Source organism: Balaenoptera musculus, chromosome 20 (genome assembly GCF_009873245.2).
Source record: "Balaenoptera musculus isolate JJ_BM4_2016_0621 chromosome 20, mBalMus1.pri.v3, whole genome shotgun sequence".
NCBI classification, from domain to species: Eukaryota; Metazoa; Chordata; class Mammalia; order Artiodactyla; family Balaenopteridae; genus Balaenoptera; species Balaenoptera musculus.
In genome coordinates this window covers 35366333-35382034 of record NC_045804.1, presented here as the reverse complement: position 1 = coordinate 35382034, position 15702 = coordinate 35366333, and the positions used below count along the sequence as shown (strand labels likewise).

At 34.8% G+C, this 15702-nt stretch overlaps 1 protein-coding gene across 3 annotated transcripts in view; it reads right to left on the bottom strand.

The window, feature by feature from the left end:
• Positions 1–15702, bottom strand: part of VMP1 (vacuole membrane protein 1) — a 126224-nt gene that overhangs the window by 51217 nt on the left and 59305 nt on the right. For all 3 annotated transcript variants that reach the window (XM_036835306.1, XM_036835307.1, XM_036835305.1), the window contains one exon: positions 7459–7590. In XM_036835306.1, coding sequence (XP_036691201.1) covers positions 7459–7590 — 132 coding nt within the window. The remainder of the gene's footprint in view (positions 1–7458; positions 7591–15702) is intronic.

Here is a 15702-nt window from a genome sequence, read left to right as displayed (position 1 = left end):
AAATAGGTAATGATCTAAAAAAGAGAAACTTAGATTCTTACATTATATGATCGGTAAAAATATTTTAACAGATAAAAGATTTAAAGGTAAAAGAATAAAACCATAACCATAAAAATCCTAAAAGGAAATGCAGCAGAATATCTACTACATAATCGTAAGGGTTCAGGAAGATAATTTTAGGCACGACTCCAAAAGGAAACATCTAAGATATTGGAATAAAGACAAAAATGTGAACTTCTTTATTCAAAAAACAAAACATAGTAAAACACACAATGAACAATATGGAAAAATTACTGGCAGCATATGACAAAAGGAATCTCCTTAAAAATGTCAATCAATAAGAAAATGAAAAATACACTAAATATAAAAAAATGGGTAAACTAACCAGTTAGACGAAAGGGTTTTTTTCTTTTTCTGTGGTTTCAACATTTTATACCATAAACATACTTTGTAGTCACAAAGAAAATTACTAAAAAAAAACAAAGATGTGGAAAATATTTGATGACTGAAAAATGTTCACAGTATGTTTTTATATTCAAAACAAGTCATAAAACAATAAATAGAATATGATTCACTCACAAATATTTACAGAGAAAAAGAATGAAGGATGAAGGGATTTTTTTTTTAAGTATACAAATACCAATTTTCTACAATGAGCTGTACATAATCACTTTGTAATAAGAACACAATTTTAAAAATCAGTATCAAATGTCTACGATATATATGTGAAAAAGGAATCTAAGACTAATATATATGGTATGATTTTAGCTTTTATTAAAAAAAAGTGTTCCATACACAGAAAACAGTCTAGAATATGGTGGTTATTATCCTACTTTGGGGAGTAGGTGTGTGTGAACTTTCACTTTTTACTTTTAATATTTCTGGAATGTTTCAATTTATAAGCACTAACATAATTTGAAAATATGCAAACCTGGAAAAAGTAACAGAGGCAAAGAGCCTAAGACAAATTTGTTACTAAAAGCAAAAAATGTTTGCAATATCACTGATTTAGACATAAAATGACAAAACTGTTGTAAATTTATTTGCATAGTGAAAATGAAAAACAAACACAAGGATGCATCACAAAAGTGTATCAGGACAGCTGAGGAGGGACTTCCCTGGTGGTCCAGTGGTTAAGAATCTGCCTTCCAATGCAGGGGATGCAGGTTTGATCCCTGGTTGGGGAACTAAGATCCCACATGCCGTGGGGCAACTGAGCCCGTCTGCCACAACTATGGAGCCCACACGCCACAACTAGAGAGAGGCCCGCTCACTGCAACGAAAGATCCTGCGTGCCGCAACTAAGACCCAACTCAGCCAAATTAAAAAGAAAAAACAAACAAACAAAAAAAACAAAAAAAAAGCAGGTGAGGTATCTTACTTGGATATAGTAATATTCTACACAGTGTTAAGCAAGAACAGACAAAAACAAAAACCTTATATTTGACAAACTTATTTTGCAAAACTCTTCTTTGACTAATGAATTAAAACATTAGTACTCTCTCAGCTAATTTAAAATGTGGAAAACTGGCAACAGCCCCCTCCCCAACCTGCAAAATAAATAAACAAAAGTTAAAAACCTCATAACCCCTTGTCTACACCTGGGAAAAAGTATGTAGGGATAAATAAACCTACATATACTGAAATCTATAATAAGCCACAAAACCGATGGATACTAGTGAAAAAAAGCATGAAAGGCAATAAAGAAAGAAAAGAAAATTCAAATCAAATGTAACAGAAAGAAAAAAAAATTTTTAATCAGTTCTTCATTTTTTGTTCCATTAACCTGGATGAAAATGTTGCTATGCTGGCTTACAGTAAGCAAAGCACTAATCTCAAAGTCAGAAAACTGGGTTGGGTGTTGGCTCTGAGATTCACCGGCTGTGTGTTCCTGAGTGTTTTTCCTATTCAAATCAGGCAAAATATCTTCTACTTCATTGTTTGTACCGAGGCACTTCATTCAAGTGCCTTACACACAGATTTTTATTGATCTTAGAAAGAAAATTAATAGGGAAGATGACAAAATTGTCAGGAATAAGTTACTCTTTTATTATATTATTTTCTAGCTTATATAAACAATTGACAGTACATACAATTGTAATTTGGGGTAAAAATTTTAAATAAAATGTTCATAAAGAGTATATAATTTCTGACTAAAGAACATGAAACAGAAGTGTACGTTTTGCTTACTTGATTTTTTAATACAAGCAAGTATGAAATTAGGGAATAAGAAATATAAAGTTTATCCTAAAACAGTGATGGTAATTATTGGCTTTATAGAATGAAAACAGTCAAACCTCATGACCATCAGAAGTATTGTGGGACCTCCCTGGTGGCACAGTGGTTAAGAATCCGCCTGCCAATGCAGGGGACACAAGTTCAATCCCTGGTCTGGGAAGATCCCATATGCCGTGGAGCAACTAAGCCTGTGTGCCACAACTACTGAGCCCACGTGCCGCAACTACTGAAGCCCACGTGCTCTAGGGCCCACATGTCACAGCTACTGAGGCCACGTGCTGCAACTACTGAAGCCTGTGTGCCTACAGCCCATGCTCCACAACAAGAGAAGCCACCACAACGAGAAGCCCACGCACTGCAACGAAGAGTAGCCCCTGCTTGCTGCAACTAGAGAAAGCCCGCACACAGCAACGAAGACCCAACGCAGCCCCAAAAAAAATTAATAATAATAATAATCATGGCCATAAGGGATGAAGGAAAAAGATTATTACCCTAATGGTAGATAAAGATTTAGAGTCTTCAAGATGTAAAACTCTTCGAGAGCTCAAATTACACGTATAAGATGAAGCGTGATTTACTTCTTCATCAAATTCTAGGAGACCTGAATTTTTGGAAGTTGAGCTTTTAGATGGTAACAAATTTACAGAATGTATTATTCATAATCTAAGAATCAAAAAATTGTGAAGAATGAAATGAGTCATCCAGCTAATGTTCTACTCAATGCAGGGAGTCGCTATGCATGGATCCATGAAAGGTATCACATAGAGGGAGACAAGGAACTCATTCTTTTTTGAAATAGCAATTCCATTTGTACACAATTAAAATTTATAGGAATTTTTTTTTTTAATATTCAGCCAATGTGAGCCTCAGAAAACTTTCACTGGCTAATTCTAAGACAAAGTTTACCTCTACAGTTTCTCAGCATGAGTATAACTCATGAGTATAACAACTTCTGAATATCTGACAAGCTCATCAATTCCCCCTTTCAAGGAAACATGTCTAAATTCTTTTCAACAGTTTCTCACATTATATGATTTCAAGATCAATTACCATCTCATTCCCCCTCCTAGAGAAATTCTAGTTTGTATAGTAAGTGTTCTATTTCAAGATGACCAAATAAGACCGTTGCCCCTGTGATAGGTTAAAGATGGCTACAAATTCTTTGCTTACTCTCTCATTGAGAGGTGGGTCTAATTCCCCTCTCTGAATCTGGGCTGGCTTTAGTGACCTACTTCACCAACACAGTGTGGCAAAGTGACTGGGATTTCTGAGGTTAGGTTACAAGAAGCCTTGCATCTTCCAGCAAGGTTCTTTCAGAACACTTATTAGAACTCAGGTGCCATGATATGAGGAAACCCAAGAAGCCCCATGAAGAGTAATCTGAGGTCCCAAACCAACAGTCCAACTGAACTCCAAACCAACAGACAGAATCAACTTGTCAGTTATATCAGCAAACCATCTTGGAAGTAGATACTCCGATTTACAGTCAAGCCATTTTGCCTAAATTGCACAGCTGTGAGCAATATAAACTCTTCTTGTTTCAAAGCACTAAATACCGGGGGTGGGGGGTTATTACTCAGCAATAGATAACTGGAACACCCTTTATCTTAATAATAACCCCAAACAGAAACACTGAACTCTGTCTTTGATGAAACTAGTATTAATAAATGAAGACAGGGGCAGATGGGAAGAAAAGATTATACCAGAGAGGCTGCAGTGGAAGATATAGAAGAGAAGCAAAGTGATTTGCACTACAGAACTCCACAAAGGATCATCAGCAGAACTGCAGAAGAAACTGGGGTAGGGCTGAAAACAAGGAGACTGTATACAGAGTACTTAGCACAGCCAGACAGCTTCCTCCCCTAGTCCTGAAAAAGACATCAATCAAGTATAGTCTCTAGAAAGTATACCAAAGGTTCTGGACTCAGGATATCTTTGTGCAGGCATCCACGGACTTACCACAAAGTAGGTTAAGTGAAAGTCTACTCAGTAAATGAAGATCTCTAACTCGCCTTCTACAGCTTAGCTTTAGAATGTCAGCAGCAAGATTTATATTCCGAAGGCAAGGAACTGGAAGATCCATCACTAAAGAAACTGAACTACCCCAAAGGAAAGATGCACAAAAACTGATATACAGAGTTTCCAATAAACCAGGTGGCCTGCCACTCCTATACCTTGCCTCCACACACATAGCTTCCATTTGGCTTTTATGTGCCTTATTCTATAGAAAAACAAGGATCACCAGACTTTGAGGAAAGCTTCCAACAGGAAACAGAACAGACAAAGGGGAAAAATAAAAAGAAATGCCTGGAGTATTGAAAGCTTAAAGAAACTAAATACCTTCAAAAAGATAGGATAAGCCATTTTTGGGGAAGTATAATACAAATTGCTTTTTGAAAATAAATATATGACAGTGGAAAAACATTTTAATATTAGATTATAGAATATAAAGTTGAGGAAATTGCATACAAAGTAAAATGAGATAAATATTAGGAGGAAAATTATAAAAAAAACTAAAATGACAGGTGTTGGAGTCCCAATATCAAAATAATGGTAATTCCAGAAAGCAAGAGTAGAGACCAAAGAGGGTAAACTGACACAGAAAAAATACAAGAATGCGGCTTCCCTGGTGGTGCAGTGGTTAAGAATCCGCCTGCCAATGAGGGGACACGGGTTTGAGCCCTGGTCCGGGAAGATCCCACATGCCACAGAGCAACTAAGCCTGTGCACCACAACTACTGAGCCTGTGTTCTAGAGCCCGCAAGCCACAACTACTGAGCCCGTGTGCTGCAACTACTGAAGCCCGCGCACCTAGAGCCCGTGCTCTGCAACAAGAGAAGCCACCGCAATGAGAAGCCCGCGCACCGCAACGAAGAGTAGTCCCTGTTCACCGCAACTAGAGAAAGCCCGTGCGCAGCAACGAAGACCCAAGGCAGCCAAAAATAAATAAATTTATTAAAAAAAAAAAAAAAAAAGGAATGTTTCCCAAAACTAGTGGACTCTAGGTTGACAAGTTTCCTCAGTGCCTAGCAGAATAAATATTAAAAAAGACCCATACCTCAGATAATGAATCTACAATCTTCTAGAGAAAAAAACAAAACCACCAAAAAGACTACCTATAAAGAGGGCTCAGCATGGCATTAGGTATATCACTATCAACACCAGAAGCCTGAAGATGATTGAGAAATGCCTTCCAAATTCTAAATTAAAAAATGATTTCAACTTAGAATCCTATATTCATCTAACTGATTAAGTGTGAATGAAGAATACAGCATTTTAAGAATTTTCCTTCTACTTGTCCTTTCTCAGAAAGGTACTGCAGAATATGTTCAACTAAAATTAGGGAGTAAATCAAGAAAGAGCAAGATAAGGGATCCAAATCAAGAGAGAAGCAATGGCGCAGAGCGCCAAGAAAACACCACGTACAGACTAGAGTGGGAGCATGGGGGAATCCAGAGTGATGACTCCAAGAAAAAAAAATAGAAATGATATTAATTTAAGTGCGTTACCAAGTGGAAAGTGATCTTGAGAAGTGTTTCACAGAGCTGGTAGAAAGAAGAGATTGAGGAAACTATGCAAATAAAAAAATATTAATTCCAAAACAAAAAAACTTTAAGGAAAATAATCACAATACATTAGTTGGCTTTAGTTGGCTTAATGGAGAACAGTACTTATACCTGTTTGGTATCCAACCACAGCATGAAAATTTAAAGCTGCACACCATCTTAGACTGATTCTACTTCAACTTGCTGATTTTATATAGATGATAAAAGGTTTTGATATGTTAAATGACATGCATTAATTAGTGCCACAAATGACAGAGGTATCAGTTATCACAAATGGGGATACTCAACCACCTATGTCTATAGATGGACATTGTTTCAGTAAATGGAATTTACCAGTGACACTGCCATTCTGAGTTCTGGTTCCAGCTCTACTTCTAAGCATGTAAAACTTGGGAGGTAACAATTTCTAGATCTGCAGTTTTCTATAAAATTAGAAAAATGGTACCTTTCCATACTACCTCAGAGTTAATACTAGGGTTAAATCAGATAGTGGACTTTAAAAAGCATTAAAAATAATTAAAAAGTATTATTAGTAATTATTAGTAATAATTATTAGCATTAATATAAACATTATGATGTGAGGAAGAAAGGCACAATATTTGGTTAAAACAAAGCACAAGGACAATTTGCCTCTTTCCATGCAGAGAGATGGCCATAGCTCTTTGACTGCTTTGTTTTACGTTTGGCTATTCTACATTCATATTTGAAAGTTTGTTTTCAATAAAAAACTGTAACTATCCATAGTTGATTTCCATTTAATAACGTTTTTTTAAAAAAAGGACATCTGTCATTTAAAAAAAAAATGTTTTTCCCTCTCTAGGGTAGTGGGTTTGGGGTTTCAGATTCCACTAAGAAAACTATGAACTCATTGAACAAAAAAATCTATGCGTACTTATGTGGGCACATGCACTTACAGACACACAATAATAAGACAATTTAGATCAAATCTGGGGAGTGAGATGTATTTTATATGAAAACTTTCAAGAATCTCTTTTATATCCTTTTTATTTATGTCTATGTTGATTTCTACTATCATCCCTAAGATGGAGACTCAATCAGTTAATAATGTTTGTAGGAATTTTCCTACAAAGAAACAACACCTATTTTGTAACACTAAGATACAGGTTGATATATAGTTTGTGCTCAGGTGTAAAAGGCCTCAGCCTTTCCCTCCCACCACCCCACAACAAAGGATAAGTTTATCTTAATTGCTCCTTCTTAATTGGGAGTTAAGTTTCCTCTAAACATGGTAAACTATTTTGGTGTTATTTTCAAAAAATTAATTAGGAAGTTCTATTATTTTGGATTCACAGCCTGGTCCACCTATTTATCCCCCTTACTTATTCACTGGTCTGCTTGGTAATACTTATAAACACATAATGGACAAATAATGTTTCAGCTCCTTAACGTCCCTGGCCACATGAATTTACCCTAGTTTAGTCTGAGTTGTCTCGTTGACTCTTTCTGTATTTCTCTATTCTAAGATCATGAGTATAATCATTTTCATATTTCAGCTTTTCTAAATATTTTATACTAAACTATGTGTTTACATTGGCAGTGTTCTTCTTCAGAGTAACTATTAAAAAATTTACCTTAATCATAACCTCTTTAAGGGATAATTAAAGTATTCTATTTTTTTGCCCACTGATCTTACTTGTGCAGTCTCTGCATGTTCCAGCATCTCTTCAAATTCCTGATAGTCTTCATCATCTGGTTCAGCACCTGAGAGGCGAGCTGCCCTGGCCATGAAATATGGAGGCAGCTCTCCGATCGCTGTACCGATACCCTACGTAAAAAAACCAAAATACTTACATGAGATTTTCTCAACACAGTGATACTAAGCGGATCAAATCTTTATTTTTCAATATTACTAAAAGCATGTTAAGATGCATGTATTAGGGAGGAAAAGATATATTACACAATCAGGAGGACATGAATTTGAATCATACCCTAATACTGACCTACACAATGCCAGGCCAGATAACATACATAAAACTCTTAGACAATCCCTGGTACGCTGCAGACACTAAATTAATGTTAGTTCTCTAGCATCTCTACTTATGCCCTCTGTTCTTACTTTTTACATCTCTTTTCATTTTATTAAGTTTAGAAATAGCAGGGGTGGGTGGGATGAATTGGGAGATTGGGATTGACATATATACACTACTGATACTATGTATAAAATAGATAACTAATGAGAACCTACTGTATAGCACAGGGAACTCTACTCAATGCTCTGTGGTGACCGAATGCGAAGGAAATCCAAAAAAGAAGAGATATATGTATATGTACAGCTGATTCACTTTGCTGAAACACAATATTGTTGTGTTGGGATTAAAAACCTACATTAATCTGAAAGCTAATAAACCTGTCAGAGAATAAGAAAAAAAAAAAACAACACTAGTTTTGTTTTTTTTTTTAAACTGCACAGTGACATTTATTGTTTCAGCCTGGAAAAACATCCCTTTTTAAAATTTCACACAGCAAAGCAAGTTAAAAACTTCACTCGTCAAATAAATGATAATTTAAACAAGAACTTGCTAAAGAAACAGCAGAAACTAACACAATATTGTAAAGCAACTATACTCCAATAAAAATTAAAAAAAAAAAAGAAATAGCACATGGTTTTCCAGACTTTTGAAATGTTATTTCTTTTTTTTATTGAAGTATAGTTGATTTATAATATAATATTAGTTTCAGGTATAAAACAGTTATTCAAAATTTTTATAGACTATACTCTATTTAAAGTTATTATAAACTGTTGGTCTATTTTCCTTGTAGCTTATTTATTTTATACACAGTAGTTTGTACCTCTTAATCCCCTATGGCTATCTTGTTCCCTCCTCCCCACTTCTCTCTCCCCATTGGTAACCACTAGTTTGTTCTCTGTATCTGAAATTCTGTTTCTGTTTTGTTATAACCACTCATTTGTTTTATTTTTTTAGATTTTATATGTAAATATATATATATATATATACACACATACACTGTTATTTTTGTCAGTTCCCCCCCTTTTCAAATATTCAAATGATTTGCTAATGAGCATTCACTAGTATACCTGTTAGATATATAGGAAATCTTCTGATATTTAGGGTGTTGTTTTAATCCCAATACAACTTTTTTGTTCAGAGTTAAAGCTTTTAACACACTGTGGTCAGGAAGCCCCTTGAAATCTCAACATTAGGATGGATAAATTTTCACCACAGGAAAAATGTTGATTTCCTCAGGACACTGAGTGACTCATGTTTCAGTCACTTTGTGGATTCTTGTTTTTGAAGATAATTTTTTTTTTTAATCAACTTAGAACATAAGGACGAAAACAAAGGTAAAAGAATCAGGAACTTGGTTTGGACATATACAGCTTAAATACAGGATAGATAATAATGCAAGAGGCCTGTAGTCTCCAGGAGAATTCTTAACTTAGAGCCATGTTTCTCTGCCCTGAGTCATAGTGAATGAAAAACCTTTGGCAGTTTTCAGAAGCAACTTTAGTCTTTACTGTTTGCTATGTCCTATGGCTCTGCCTGCAAATGCCTTGACAAGAATCCCCAAGGGACATTATGAAATTCAAACATTTTACAATCACAGTGTTATACTCCAGTGTGTGAAATCAATGATCTCCAAGTGTAACTGCATTATCCACATGTGAACCAAGAGTTATGAAAAGAACATACTTAAGTGCCAAAAGAATAAAACCATATTTAGTTAAAGAACAGAGAGAAGAGGGAGAGGAGATATATATATATACAAAGAAGGATATAGGAAGAAAACACAAATCATATTTTGCTAAACAAGAGAAGTTAATTTAGTCACCTTCAGAGGATGTTAGAGAACCAACTAATTATTTTAAAAACTGGTAAATAAAAAGAAACAATCAATTATTTATCCTGTCTTACCTATATGGAAGATATCTCAGGGTAACCAAATTGGTGATAAGGAGAAGTTTCTCTTTATAAACGTATTCCAGTCAATAACTAAAGAAAAAAATGATGCAACTGGAATGCCCCCATTTTATAAGCCCTAATAAAATAATGGACTTATATAATAATGGTGTTAATATCATAAACAGAAAGACAACCAGACATTATTGCACTTCGTGATAGAATACATAAGACTATAAAGTGTATTCTTGTTAAAATAAAAATTTTTTTTTCAAGCCTCTCAACCTAGCTATCAATTCACAGGAAACAGAGAAACATATTTAAATTACACCAACTGGAATACAATTAGTAAAATTCAGACCGTGGAAAACTATACTTGACAAACAATCCAGTTTCATCAACAAATATATTTGAAAAGAAAAACAAAGAAATAAACACAATCAGAAAAATCTGAACACTAACTGGGTAACTGATTTGAAGAGACTATTCCTGAATTCTCTTAGGTGTGACAATGTTTTTTAAGTCCTAAGGTTGATATATTTACAGATAAAATATGATATGTTATCTGGAATATGCTTCAAGATAATTGTGAGCAGAGTGAGGAGGGGTCTAGATGAAAGTATTAGCCAGGAGTTAATATTAGATGAAGTTGGGTGATAATATATTGAATTAATTATATAATTCCCTGTACTTAAAAAAAATTTTTTTCATGACAAAAAGTAGGAAGAAAAGTTAATTGCAACATTTTATTCAAAACATAAACTTCTCTTAAAACATGTTAAGTCAAATGTTCAATAGTTCTGAAAGCAATCATATGATTCAAACTCATGACAAGTTTCCCTAAAGTTAAAAAGGAAGTAATAATGGATTGAAATGAAATCAAGAGCTAAATACTGTCTTATACTTAGTTGACCATATTCATTGTTATATTTTAATTCTGTCCATGTTTTCCCATATTAGCAAGGAGTAAGAATGGTGATCATGAGCCAGTGTTTTATTTTTTATGCATATAAATAAAAAGGAAATATAGTCAGACAGACAGGTCCCCTCAAGACACATCATATTCCAGATACAGAAGTTTGTTTAGTCAGTTATCTCAAATTAGATACTGAAGTCCCATAATTTCATGATTATTGCAAAACAATTTTATAATTCTTGCAAAATCAACATAAAAAAACAAAACTAAATTGTGGAACACTAAAAACTGTCAGCCCAAGTTTAATTAAGGGGAAGAAATGACTGGCTTCCTTATTGCAAAAGAAAGACAAGTGGTATTTAGCCAAGCAATAATTCAGAAAGCTCTTCTAAAGACTGTCCACTGCATATCAATTTATTACCCTGAAGTCCCTGCTTCTTGAATTGGAGAAGAGTTTAATATGCACAAAATATGCAAAACCAATAGAGAAACACAATATCTTACCGGAGTGTCAATTTTATTAAAAGATTTTGGGGAGGACAAAAATCCTAAATTTTTGTGCTTTCAAAAGTTTTGTCAACTGGATTCACAGGTAAATCACCAGCATCTTGCTTTTCTATGTTAGGAATTATAAGTTTAATGGTAAAAATCTGGGGAGTAGAAAATTTTACATATGCTGACTACTCAGAAATTACAGTAGTTTGGTATTATCAGTGTGTTAATAATCTTTAAAAACAAAACCATTTTCTATTAAATATTCCAACTGCAAACATGAAACAGAGGTTAAAAGCCAAAGTTTGGAGGGTAACTTGGAACCACTGAGAAATTCAAGGCTTTTACAGCAATGTTTAAAAAACAATTATCTCAATTCTAGTAAAATTAGCAGATTGTTTTACAAACAAAAAAAGAGAGAAAATGTGCTTCCAGTTTCCCTTAAGGTCAGTTTTAAAATGACTTCAGGAAGGAATGAAGTTCTGATACATGCTACAACATGGATGAAAATTGAAAACATTATGCTAGGTGAAATAAGCCTGACACAAACGGACAGATAATGTATGATTCCATTTATACTGGATATCAAGAATAGGCAAATTCATAGAGGCAGAAAGTCGAGAGGTTACTCTCTCCCCAGGGGCTGGGGAGAGGAGGGAATGAGGAGTTATTGTTTAATGGATACAGAGTTTGTTTGTGGATGACAGAAAAATTCTGGAAGTAGATATTGGTGATGGTTACACAACACTGTGAATGTACTTAATGCCAGTAAATTGTGCACTTAAAAATGGTTAAATGGTAAACTATGTTATGTACATTTTACCACAATAGGAAAAAAACTCCCCAAAAACAAAACCATGAACTTAATAAATAATTGAGTTTAGGGACTTCCCTGGTAGTCCAGTGGTAAAGAATCTGCCTTATAATGCAGGAGACACGGGTTCGATCCCTGGTCAGGGAACTAAGATCCCACATGCTGAGGGGAAACTAAGCCTGTGCGCCACAACTAATGAGCTTGCAAGCCTCAACTACACAGCCCATGTGCTCTGGGACCCACAAGCCAAAACTGCAGATCCCACATGCCCTGGAGCCTGTGTGCCATAACTAGAGAAGAGAAAACCCACATGCCACAACTAGAGAGAAGCCCGCGTACTGCAACAAAGAGCCTGCATGCCTCAACAAAAGGTCCCGCGTGCCGCAACTAAGAACTGACACAGCCAAAAATAAATAAAACAAATAAATAATAAAATAAGTCTTAAAAAAAAAAAAGAAAATAAATGAGCTTAAAAGGTGATGTTCTAAAAACCCACCAGACCTAACAAATGAAGAGGAAATAGGCAGTGTACCTGAAAAACAATTCAGAATAATGATAGTAAAGATGATCCCAAATCTTGGAAATAGAATGGAGAAAATACAAGAAACGTTTAACAAGGACCTAGAAGAACTAAAGAGCAAACAAACAGTGACGAACAACACAATAAATGAAATTAAAAATTCTCTAGAAGGGATCAATAGTGGAATAACTGAGGCAGAAGAACGGATAAGTGACCTGGAAGATAAAATAGTGGAAATAACTACTGCAGAGCAGAATAAAGAATGAAAAGAATTGAGGACAGTCTCAGAGACCTCTGGGACAACATTAAACACACCAACATTTGAACTATAGGGGTCCCAGAAGAAGAAGAGAAAAAGAAAGGGACTGAGAAAATATTTGAAGAGATTATACTTGAAAACTTCCCTAATATGGGAAAGGAAATAGTTAATCAAGTCCAGGAAGCACAGAGAGTCCCATACAGGATAAATCCAAGGAGAAACAGGCCAAGACACATATTAATCAAACTATCAAAAATTAAATACAAAGATCAAGTATTAAAAGCAGCAAGGAAAAAACAACAAATAACACATAAGGAAATCCCCATAAGGTTAACAACTGATCTTTCAGCAGAAACTCTGCAAGCAGAAGGGAGTGGCAGGACATATTTAAAGTGATGAAAGGGAAAAATCTACAACCAAGATTACTCTGCCCAGCAAGGATCTCATTCAGATTTGACGGAGAAATTAAAACCTTTACAGACAAGCAAAAGCTAAGATAATTCAGCACCACCAAACCAGCTTTACAACAAATGCTAAAGGAACTTCTCTAGGCAGGAAACACAAGAGAAGGAAAAGACCTACAATAATAAACCCAAAACAATAAGAAAATGGTAATAGGAACATACATATCGATAACTACCTTAAATGTAAATGGATTAAATGCTCCAACCAAAAGACATAGATTGGCTGAATGGATACAAAAACAAGACCCGTATATATGTTGCCTAAAAGAGACCCACTTCAGACCTAGGGACACATACAGACTGAAAGTGAGGGGATGGAAAAAGATATTCCATGCAAATGGAAATCAAAAGAACGCTGGAGTAGCAATTCTCATTTCAGACAAAATAAACTTTAAAACAAAGACTATTACAAGAGACAAAAAAGGACACTACATAATGATCAAGGGATCAATCCAAGAAGAAGATATAACAATTGTAAATATTTATGCACCCAACATAGGAGCACCTCAATACATAAGGCAAATACTAACAGCCATAAAAGGGGAAATCGACAGTAACACAATCATAGTAGGGGACTTTAACACCCCACTTTCACCAATGGACAGATCATCCAAAATGAAAATAAATAAGAAAACACAAGCTTTAAATGATACATTAAACAAGATGGACTTAATTGACATTTATAGGACACTCCATCCAAAAACAACAGAATACACATTCTTCTCAAGTGCTCATGGAACATTCTCCAGGATAGATCATATCTTGGGTCACAAATCAAGCCTTGGTAAATTTAAGAAAATTGAAATTGTATCAAGTATCTTTTCCGACCACAATGCTAAGAGACTAGATATCAATTACAGGAAAAAATCTGTAAGAAATACAAACACATGGAGGCTAAACAACACAGTACTTAATAACCAAGAGATCACTGAAGAAATCAAAGAGGAAATCAAAAAATACCTAGAGACAAATGACAATGAAAACACTACGATCCAAAACCTATGGATGCAGCAAAAGCAGTTCTAAGAGGGAAGTTTATAGCAATACAATCCTACCTTACGGAACAAGAAACACCTCAAATAAACAACCTAACCTTACACCTAAAGGAACTAGAGAAAGAAGAACAAACAAAGCCCAAAGTTAGCAGAAGGAAAGAAATCATAAAGATCAGAGCAGAAATAAATGAAAAAGAAGTGAAGGAAATGATAGCAAAGATGAATAAAAGTAAAAGCTGGTTCTTTGAGAAGATAAACAAAATTGATAAACTATTAGCCAGACTTATCAAGAAAAAAAGGGAGAAGACTCAAATCAATAGAATTAGAAATGAAACTCGAGAAGTAACAACTGACACGGCAGAAATACAGAGGATCATGAGAGATTACTACAAGCAACTATATGCCAATAAAATGGACAACCTGGAAGAAATGGACAAATTCTTAGAAATGCACAACCTTCTGAGACTGAACCAGGAAGAAACAGAAAATATGAACAGACCAATCACAAGCACTGAAATTGAAACTGTGATTAAAAATCTTCCAACAAACAAACGCCCAGGACCAGACGGCTTCACAGGCAAATTCTATCAAACATTTACAGAAGAGCTAACACCTATCCTTCTCAAACTCTTCCAAAATATTGCAGAGGGAGGAACACTCCCAAACTCATTCTACGAGGCCACCATCACTCTGATACCAAAACCAGACAAAGATATCACAAAGAAAGAAAACTACAGGCCAATATCACTGATTAACACAGATGCAAAAATCCTCAACAAAATACTAGCAAACAGAATCCAACAGCACATTAAAAGGATCATACACTATGATCAAGTGGGGTTTATCCCAGGAATGCAAGGATTGTTCAATATATGCAAATCAATCAATGTGATACACCATATTAAAAATTGAAGGAGAAAAATCATATGATCATCTCAATAGATGCAGAGAAAGCTTTTGACAAAATTCAACACCCATTTATGATAAAAACCCTCCAGAAAGTAGGCATAGAGGGAACTTTCCTCAACATAATAAAGGCCATATATGACAAGCCCACAGCCAACATCGTCCTCAATGGTAAAAAACTGAAACCATTTCCACTAAGATCAGGAACAAGACAAGGTTGCCCACTCTCACCACTATTATTCAACATAGTTTTGGAAGTTTTAGCCACAGCAATCAGAGAAGAAAAAGCAATAAAAGCAATCCAAATTGGAAAAGAAGAAGTAAAGCTGTCACTGTTTGCAGATGACATGATACTATATGTAGAGAATCCTAAAGATGCTACCAGAAAACTACTAGAGCTAATAAATGAATTTGGTAAAGTAGCAGGATACAAAATTAATGCACAGAAATCTCTTGCATTCCTATACACTAATGATGAAAAATCTGAAAGAGAAATTAAGGAAACACTCCCATTTACCATTGCAACAAAAAGAATAAAATATCTAGGAATAAACCTACCTAAGGAGACAAAAGACCTGTATGCAGAAAATTATAAGACACTGATGAAAGAAATTAAAGATGATATAAATAGATGGAGAGATATACCATGTT